We start from the raw sequence: 10222 nt of genomic DNA, 5'->3' as shown, positions 1-10222 counted from the left end.
CCTAAGAATGAAGCAGCTAGTTGCCTCCTCATAACCCAGAAATGAAATATTAGAAGAATTTCTGGAGCAATTCAGATATGACAGAAATTTATAGTGATTCTTCAAGAAAACTTTGGTCTTGATTCCTTAGAAAGGTGCACAATTACACACCACTTAGCCACATGATCAGTTCAGAACAGCAAGTATATAAAATCCTTTCTCTCTTCCTGCCCTTTTTCCTACCATCTTTTGAAAGTGCTTTTCTATCTTTCAGTCCCCAATTACCAGAAGCAAGTGAGAAGAGCTTTTCCTTAAACTCCAATGTGTAAATGTCAGTCACACTCATAGTTTTAATTTTCAACCAGGGGAGGCAGACAGACAGGTGAACTCATAATCAAATGGGCTAGAGGGAAAAGACTTTTTCTGCCTTCAAGCTGGGCTTGTACAATTCATTCTTCCATGGCACTCTGAATTCAGGCATAGCTACTGCATGTCTGCATTAATTCTGGTACTTTGTTATAGATATTCTCACCAAGAAAGTCGGAACTGGTGAAGTTTGGTTTGATCAACTGCTTGGACTTTGTCAGTGCTATCCACCTGTAATGCATAATTTTGTGGGCTTTTCAGTATAGAAGCTGAATCTTGTATGTGTTGTTAGACCTAAAGGAATATATTAAGATTAAAACCATGGGCTTTAATAAGACATTAAAGGGGCCTGGAAGGCCACACATTGAATACTGTGCTCAGTTTTGGTCCCTAGCATGCAAAAAAGATGTGAACAGGCTAGAGAGGGTCCAGAGAAGGTCAGAAAGATTATCAAAGGACTGAGAAGCCTACTGTGTGAGGAAAGGCTAAGAAAGATGGGTTTGTTCAACCTTGAAAAAAGAAGTCTTAAGGGAGACCTTATCAGCATATTCCAGTATTTAAAGGCTGGCTAAAAGAAGAGACTCTTTTTACAAGGCAGCACACAGAGAAGATGAGGGGTAATTGGTACAAGTTATTCCAAGAGAGTCTCATTAGACACTAGAGCAAAATTTTTCACAAGAACAGTCAGCCATTGGAAAGTGGTATATTCCTCAGCACTGGAAACTTTTTAGATTTGTCTGGACAGGGTGTTGGTCCATCTTGTCTACACAGTACATTTTCCAATAAAGTTTGGGCCAGGTGATCCTTAAGGTCCCTTCCATTTGGTATTCCATGATTCACTTACCTGCATAAGTAGTAACATATGGAATCAACTCAAGAGTATCCAAAGCTGGAACAATAGAAAAGCATGCTGGAATGTTAAAAATATGCATGAAACATGAATAAATTATTATCTTAGGAGGGTGATGGCACCACATCATCTGAAACTGTCAAAAAATATATTACTTGGACAGTAATATGGCTGATTATAGAAATGACTGACTCTGAATTTGAATAAAATTTTGTGGCTATATTATAGAAAATAAAAATGCAACACACATTCTCTTTGAACTCATTTAACCTGCCTAATCCACACTATCAATCAACAAGACCACTTGAATAATGTTTCTATTAAAATGCCAGTGTTGTTTATAATCACTCTCTTCTTATTTAGATGTTTTTACAGCACATCTTGACAGTTTCTTTAAAAAAACCTAAGGCAGGTAGTGAAAACATCAGGTGAAGTGGTCTCTTGGTTTACGAAAAGGTTGCATATTGATTCTCATGCCACTCTTTGAATCCCCTTACAGATCAATGAAGAGTTGCTGTGTGGCTGGGCTGTAGTACTTTACTGAGATCCAGCTATCCCTCATACCTGGTTTCTGTACTAGATAACATCAGGCCCTACTAGGAAACACTAAGTGCCTTCTGTGATGTTGCTGCAAGAGCAGAGGGTTCAGCCATTACTGTGGAGAATGACTTGTGATTTAAACTCAGGATCTCAGTAAGAAATTGTGAGTCATTCAGGTATCTATGAGCTTAAGGTGCTATTGAAAGAAGAATGCTTTTGTATCCATAGGTGCTTAGGAACTTCTGGTCATATGTGTTGCCAGACAGCATCAGTAATTCTAAATGTATGTAGCAGGGTCTTCAGAAAATGCAATTTCCTGGGAATGTTACACAGCAACTGATTCGCAGGGTGGCCTTCCTTGTGTGATGCACTCCTGTGACTTTTGAACTGTCTTGGCATCCATTCTGTTGTTTTGCCTGTTACGCTTTTGCATGTGTAAGTTTGCTGTCTTGGGCAAATGGCATGGGCTCCAGGTACTTCAAGTAATTTTTTTCGATTGCTGTTTTTCCTCATCTGTCTCCTTAGATAGCTACAAGTCCTCAGGGGCTCTTGACATCCATTCCTGTTAGCACAGGCACTCTTGTTTTCAATTTTCCATTGAATGAAATGTCAGCAAATGACACGCCATGTTTTGCTGGCGCCATGCTCTGATTTAACAGGGCTGAATATAGCCTCTATCATCTTTCATTAGTAGGTGCTTTCTTATTTTGACACTGCTTTCTACTGACTTGTTGTGCTGGAAATAATGGGGACTTATAGAGACATGCCTCATATGTACTTCGCTGCAAACTGCTAAATCTCATGTTCATTAATGGTGTCTTGTTGTCAGACATTACTAGCACAGGTACTGTAAAATGCAGCAAGGATAGCACTTTGTCCATGACATTTGTCATGGACAAATGACTTAGCTTTTCTTCTATGTAGGAATGAATTTGACAGTTGAGGATGCAAATAAGTTTGTTTTCTCCCTGCAGCAGTGAAAAATCTATGCTGCCTTTGCTCTGGGGTATTATTAGGTAAATATCAGGATATTTTTGCCTTTTTCCACAACCTACATCTTTACCTCTCTTTCTGTCCTGTGCAACAAGCATAACAACAATATCTTCAAATTTGCTGTTCATCTGAGGCTAGTGTAAAATATCATTGGTCCTATTTTTAGATTTTAAATCCATAAATAGTTCTGTGCATGTCCTTTTAAAAACTTTTGTTTTGCCTGATGTCTGAGGATTTAATTTGCATTGAAATAAAATCATACTTAACAGTTAAATTTAATCCTTTTTTTGCTTATTATAATTTTAAGGGGTAAAGCCTGACTTTTAGCTATTATGCACCACTTGGAGCACTGGTGTTATCTGTGGCACTAGCCCCAATCACTTTTTGTAGGGGTGCGCCCCCAGCGATGTCTGTAGCAATCAAAGTTCACATTTTTTCTGACCCTAGATAGATATTTTTTCTTTAAGAGCTTGTGTGTGCAACAGATATAAAATCTGTTTCTGGGTATATTTTCTTCATAGTTCCTTTGTAAAGTACTCCAGAGATCGTGTGTCTAACCATCATCAGATCTTGCTCAGTTTTTATGGAACATTGAAATCATATATTTGAAACCAAAATACTTTTGTAGCTTTTTTGCTTGTGGGAAAGGTTAGGCTGAGAATTTCCAGGTCCCTTAGGCTGTAAAGAGTTTTATGATCAGTTTCAGCTCACAAAGTTCTTCCATGCATGAAGACATGAAGCTTTAATGGCTATGGAGTAAAGCCAAATGTTTTTTTCTTTATTCATTTACACTAACACCAAGTTTATTTTATGGATAAGTGACTGGTTTCAAAATCTGACTATGCAACTTAAAAAAAAACCAAAACAATATTCTCAGTAGAAGAATACAAGGACAAATTAGTCTTGTGCTTAGATACCATCTCTGTAGCTTTGGTCTTCAGGTTTCCAGATGTTTTTGTAGTAGTCAAATCCTATGTCTGTCAAAGAGTTTTGTGGACCAGTATTCAGGATGTTAAGGCAGGCTGACTGAGCACAAATTTCTTTACATTCTTTGTGTTTGTTTCAAACAAATCTGTACTCTTTCATTTTAGTGTGCCCAGTCTGTACCATCTCACCCCAATCACCTTGCTCTGCTGGATATTATTTCCATCGTAAGGAATATTTTTTAGCTTTTGCCCTACAGCTTGTTTCTCATACAGGATTATGAAATCTCTGACTGCATTTTTCTCATATTTTTCTCAGATTAATTTATCATGATACAGACTTTTGTCCTGGCTATGCTATCATAAACATGCTGTATATTTCTATGCACCATGCAGCCCAAGAGAGAACAGTATCTTTCAAAGATGGTGTTGGAGCTATGTGAACATTTGTCTTGCTTGGTGTCCCACGTAGAAATGCATTTTGGAGCAATCACCAATCAATGCTTTTTTCTGTTATATGGGAAATATTTCCCACTGTTTATAATTTTTGTCCCCTGAGGGTACAGGTAAGTGAAAACCTTTTTTATGGCACTGACCAGACCTCCATTGTGGAAGCTCTGCTTGCTTAGCAGCTGAGTGTCTCATCTCCCTTCAGTTCTGAGGCATTTTCTTGGTAGCATGGTTGGAACTTGCCTTGCAACCCTATTCCAAATGTTTTTGAGATGGGTTAGATTTCTGTGTAGTGTTTGCAATAGATGTCTGTGTCTGTTTGCAATAGTGGATGCCCTCAGAAGAATGTAAGAATAGCATAAGCACATCTTCTTCCCTCTCCTGGGCTCCAGTAAGTTGCTCCTGTGCTGCTGAGCCAAAGATGGTATCATTATTTAAGACTAGTGGGTTTTTCAGTTGCTGGTCTCCAGAATTTGGCAGTGCTCTAGTGCATAAGTGCCCAATTTAAAAGCTTGTAATTGTCCCAGTTCCTTCCAGACTGGCAGTTCAGCTCTCTGATGATGCAGCATTGTCCACTGCTCCTAATTACTTCTACAGAGGTTTCCTCTGCAATAGTTGTGTTGCTGCCATTTTCTTGTGCTGTTGTTGGGCTTTTTCCCTTTTGATGCATGCTCTTTTATCACTTGCACACTGATGGTGAGTGGCACTTGCTTTTAATTCCTATCCCACTTCCAAATGCTGGGCATTGTTCTGACTCCTATTGTTTTCATACTCGGTATATCTTGTAATACTTTTCATTGTGAAACATCTGTTTTTCTGTGTTCTGTCCTTTATCATTAAAATCTTTAATTCCCTAAAATATCAGTTTTTGTCTGGTCTGGGTGAATCCTTTGCTTGACAGATGTGGGTTATCTTGCTGAGGATTAATTATGGACCTTCCAGTAGACCAAGGTCTACTTTGCTTATCCAGGGCTCAACCTCTCAAAAGTGTCTAATGAGGCAGTTTGTCAGAGATTAGTCACCTTATCTTCTGCTTTTGCCCTCTGCTTAAAAGCATCACATGCATCTATCTATTTTTTTATAGAATGCCTCACATTTCTGTAATGAGCCTCAGAATTCATCTGTCTTTGCCAAACTAAATGAAAACCAGTTCCATAACCATGGAAAATACAAATTTACTTAAAACAGTATTAACAGAAACAGTGTCTGCTGCTGCTATGAGTTCCTTGAAGATGCAGACTGTTTACATTTCTGTTCATGGGAGGGTTTAGGTAAGTATGGAAATTTCCTGAGGTGCCCCTACTTTTTACCAGTTGGGAGTAAAAAATATCTGCTTTGTAATCCCAGAGCTTCAGCCAAGATATTTATTTATGAAGAGATGGAAAGCTGGCAGCTTTTTTTTTCTCTCTCTCTCTCCCTCTTTTTTTTCTTTTCTTTCTTTCTTTTTTATTTCTGGTCTTGGTCTGTTACTTTGCTTAGGAGACATTTTATATAAATTTAACTAGTAAGCAACTAATAATGTCTGTCCTCTTGCTACCATACTTTTGTAATTGATGTGGCCATAGAGGAAAGCCTCAGAATGATGTTTGCTTCCAAATCATCCAGGTTGTGTTAAAAATATGTTTCTCTAAATCTGCTGAAAGTAGCAATATGTTGCTGAACAAAAAGCAATTTTCTAGATCCAGATAAATTATTAAGATACAAAAATAAAATCTACCCTTCAGGGCTGCATAGATATTGGTAGGAAGACCCAGAGAAAGTTAAGTAAATTAAATAAATTTTTAGTCTGTTCTGTGAACCAGAATTAAACATGGCATGCAAGCTTCTGCCTTGTAAGTGCCAGCCCCACCAGACATAGGGCTTTAACTCAGGTCAGCTCCAAATCTCTCCAGTTCCTACAATTTTGAATGGTATTTTATTCAAGACTCAGGTACTACCTGTTAAATTCACAACAACCACAATGAATTATGCTAATTTGGACTAAAGCACCCCTATTTCAGAGTAAAAGTATCCACCTGGAGAATTAGTCATAAAGAATGCATTCTGATTATAAAAAGAACATCAATTTTAGAATAAACTCCCCATGAAGGAAAGACACACCTGCAAAGAGATTGAAGGTGGAACGAACTAGGGCAGTTGAAATGCTGATGGTCCTGAAGAAAACGGAGTTTGGAGTGAAGTGTTTAAAGAGCAAATGCCCAAGCTCGCAAGGGGAGAGCCCACACTTGGCTGTGCTGCATGTCCTCACTGTGTGTCTCCAACAGGGGCTGTCTTGCTCGGGAGATAAGAGGTTATAAGTGACCCTAGGGGAAGAAAGGTGGGAATCTAGGTTGTGTATATAGCTCCAATTTCTCTTTCAGGTCAGTCGGTGAACACACTTCCAGGCCGTGGGAATCCTCTCTATCATCTTAAATATGAGGTGAGCAAGTCCGGGGGGATGCATGAGTCTCGTGTGTGTCATTGGGCCAGCCGCAAGGGAAGACGGAGAGAGGGGAACGACCCACTTAGATTATGAATTCATCTTGTCCTGATGAATACTAATGCCTCAGAATTTATAGATGGATGTGTTCGTGTCTGAAGCAACTGCCTTGTGAATTTGCTGATCGTGCAGGAACGGTATGCAAAACGGGAGGAGGAGGAGGCAAGGAAGAGAGGGTGGCTCTAGGACCCATACGAGCCTTCCCGAGCAGGAGGTGGGAATTTTCCTCCAAGGCAGCAGGAGCCCGAGCCCGGTCTCAGAGCTCCAGCGGAGCCCGCAGGAAGAGCCTGGCACGTCCCCTCCACAGCCGCGCACCCGGGTGGGACCAGCCCGCACCCCGCAGAGCCATGAACCGGCTACCACAGCTGCTGCTGTGGGTCACTGCAGTGGGTAAGGAACTTATTTTTCATCCCTATCATCTCCTTATTTTGCAAAGTCTATCTTCTACCCAGAGGCTCAGACTTATTTCATTGCCCCTTCTCTTTTACCTTTAAAACCAGAAAATCATTATTTTCAGAGCAGTAGGGAAAAAAGGAGGGTTGGGGTTTGAAAGTGCTGGCATGAAACATATGTGAAGCGGGTGACATGGAGGAAAATAAATCTTGATTGTAAGTAAATTTTGTTCACTGAAACGAATAGGCAATCTGTAGTTTTAGAAAAGCTGCTGCTCTCGAGGCTCTGAGGCTGGATGCAGGCAGTCGCTGTACAAGGGTTTGGCATGAAGCTAACAGCTATACCCCAGGACCATTTTGCTTCTCTGGCTGCGGGATTGTTTTCTTAGGGGCTGTTTTGGAGAGGGGGATAAGAGTAATGCTCCAGGAGCAGTGGAGGTTGCTTACAGGAAAAGGTGCAGTTTGGAGAGGATGCTTTGTCTAAGCAGAGAGATTAGGGACATGGATAAAGAGAGGAGTAAGTACTGGGACTATGAAAGGGGGACTTATGAGCTCCCACCTAGAAAGTGGTTCTCAGGCTAAGTTTTGAAAGGAATCTTTGTGCTGCTCTGCTTGTCACTGTCAGCTTTGGTTCTGAAGTACAACAAAAGAAAAGAAGTGACAGTAGGAGAGAAGAAGAGGGATATTAGGAGGGAAGCTACAGGAATAGGAGAGAAGTTGGGGGGTGGTAGTATGCAGGCGACCAATGATGGGAGAAAAAGGTAGGAGTGGGACACATATACTTGATGTGTACAGCGGCAAGAAAATTTGTTATGAATATTAGGAAAGAAATGCCTCTATCAGGACATGCTGAACTTCTCAGAGAGCTGCAGTTACAGTAGTACCCCCAGTGTAGATACAGTGACTACAACGTGACCCTTAGACAGGACCAGGATACACTTTGTATTTCTCAGTGTAACAGAGAAATGTAACTCATGTAACTTCCAGGCAGGAAAGGAAGAAAGGCAAACAGGTTGTTGGGTGCTCTTGCTAGAGCAGTGCACTTCCTCTCTCTGGCTAAATGATGAACTTGTATATATTTACTTTTATATGCAGACACACTGTGACGTCAGTTTCTAAGCAGGTTTTATAATTTATTTCTATTTACAATTGCATGCCAAGGCACAGCACAGAGTTTTTGAGTCCAGGCTTTTTCTGGCCTTTTATTTCTGTTGGGAGGAAGGAGGTTGTTTTACTGTCGAAGGGTCCCAGGACAAGTGTACCTCATGCAAGCAGATCTGTATGTCCCTACCTCAGCTTTCATGGCATGTGGTCTCATCAAGAATTGCTGAGTATCTTTCCAGTGCTTTTGGTGGAGTGGCTTGCAACATACAAGAAATGTTAATGTAAGGAATAATAGTTATATTTGCTGCATATCCAAGTCTGTGACATGAAGCATGTCTGTATTAGGAAAGAGATTTTAAAAAGGGTGTGTTACAGAGAGAGTAAGTAAGTAAAGAGCTACATGAAAATAAACGTACATTTTACAATCTCTGTCCAAACTTCTGCCAAAAATAATCTCAATCTCTCGAGGAGATTTCAATGCATGAGCATTTAACTATGTAGCTACTGTCATAATTTTCACATGGAGGTTGCTTGCCTCGCTATGGGGGCTATTGTAGTCAGCTCTCAGACTCTATAGTCTATTAGTTTAAAAACCACTTGTATTTCCACTGTACAATTTTTACTGGAGTGGCTTTACATTTCCTTCTTTATTTGGAAAGTCCAAGATCTAAGTGATGAAGGATTTTGCAGGTCTTCTTCTCACTCTTTTATTTTCCTGGCTGGCATACATATTTCTAATGAGCTCTATAATAAAAGGATGATTTCAGAGTTTCTATCCACCAACAATTTTTGGCACATGGAAACACTGGAGAATGTTGCAAGTTCCTCTTGGTGCAAAAATTAAGACACTATGAGAAAATTCAGAAGGTTGTAGAGAACAATAGCAGGAAAAAAACCTCTGAAAAAGAAGCACCAAACCAAAGGTAACAAAAACAGGAAAATACTTAATCCACAGGTATACATTGTTCAATGTCAAAGCAACTTCACAATCTTTTTGAGGCTGAAGTTGCACACTAGCCTCAGCTCTCAGGAGGTGGTTGGGAAGAAGGTGATAAAAGCCACTAGATCAATGTCTGGGAGAATTTCCTTTTCATTTTAAGCACAAGTATTACTTTGAACCTTCATAATGGACTATATTCTTTTGATTGCTTGAGCTTGGTAAGGGGTGGGTAGGTCAGTCCTTTTCTGCTCTGTGAGAAACCAGGCTGTGCTTGGCTAGATGTCATAGTCTTGACTTTGAATGTGGAGAGCCAACTATCTGCAAAATTACAGCACAGCATACATCCTGAGCAAACCTCAAACACCTTTCCAAATGTGTGGTCATGTTTATGTCATTGCTCAGAGTGTAGCTATTGAGTATAACCACAGTCCATGAGATAATATTAGTAGAGGCACTTTGACAGGATTTCTTTGCAGTCCCTTCCAACACTTGCAGTGCAGCCATCACAGAATAGGGTAACTTAGGTTTAATTTCAGCCCAGTGAATAGTTATGGTTTTGGGTTTTGTTGGATCCTTTCTGAGGCAGAGAAGCATAGGAAGGTTGATGGCAGGTTTAGGAGTAAGACAGTCAGCTTCTCTTTTGTTTGTGGAATGGTATATCAGCATGGCAATGAAGAACGCCTCATTCCCGGGTGCGTGCATTTGTCTAACTACCGGTTTTCAGAAACCCCAAACATTTTGTTTCTCTCCCTGGATTTATATACCTGTCTGGACTGAGTTTGCCTGTTTTGTAGAAGGAGTATAAAATGGCTTAAGTTTAGTCAGTCCACATTGTACAGGAAGATACAGGAGTACCTTATTTTGTTGTAAGCCAGCTTAAGATAAACCAGTGCATCTATTTCACTTAGACAAACCTTTAGAGCTTTGTGTATCCCTTTGTTGGAGGAGAGCATGCCAAGCATTGGAAGGGATGAGACCCTGTGTTCACTTTTGTCTCTTCATTGAAGAACTTTTTTCTTATTTTCTTCTTCTTGTGCCTATCTCTGCTCAGGTAAAGTAGCACACAGGTACAGTAGTGATTTCACTTAAATGGTTCCAACCAGAACATCGAATGATCCTTGAAATTTGTCTTAGGAGTTCTATCCACAGTCCTTTATTGTGCAAATGACAGCATGTCTCCATATACTGTGCCTAGTCTGAATATCC

The 10222-nt window shown here is 40.1% G+C and overlaps 1 protein-coding gene across 1 annotated transcript in view; it reads left to right on the top strand.

Annotated features, from left to right (window-relative positions):
* The first annotated feature begins 6882 nt into the window (after window positions 1-6882).
* The window catches only part of LTK (leukocyte receptor tyrosine kinase), a 93247-nt gene continuing 89907 nt past the window's right edge, over window positions 6883-10222 (top strand). Inside the window, exon 1 of the mRNA XM_054515288.1 lies at window positions 6883-6970. Coding sequence (XP_054371263.1) covers window positions 6928-6970 — 43 coding nt within the window. The 5' untranslated portion in view covers window positions 6883-6927. The remainder of the gene's footprint in view (window positions 6971-10222) is intronic.

The sequence above is a fragment of the Molothrus ater genome, chromosome 6, assembly GCF_012460135.2.
Source record: "Molothrus ater isolate BHLD 08-10-18 breed brown headed cowbird chromosome 6, BPBGC_Mater_1.1, whole genome shotgun sequence".
NCBI lineage: Eukaryota > Metazoa > Chordata > Aves > Passeriformes > Icteridae > Molothrus > Molothrus ater.
Note: the sequence above shows the minus strand (reverse complement) of the source record. Positions and strands in the feature narration are given on the sequence as shown.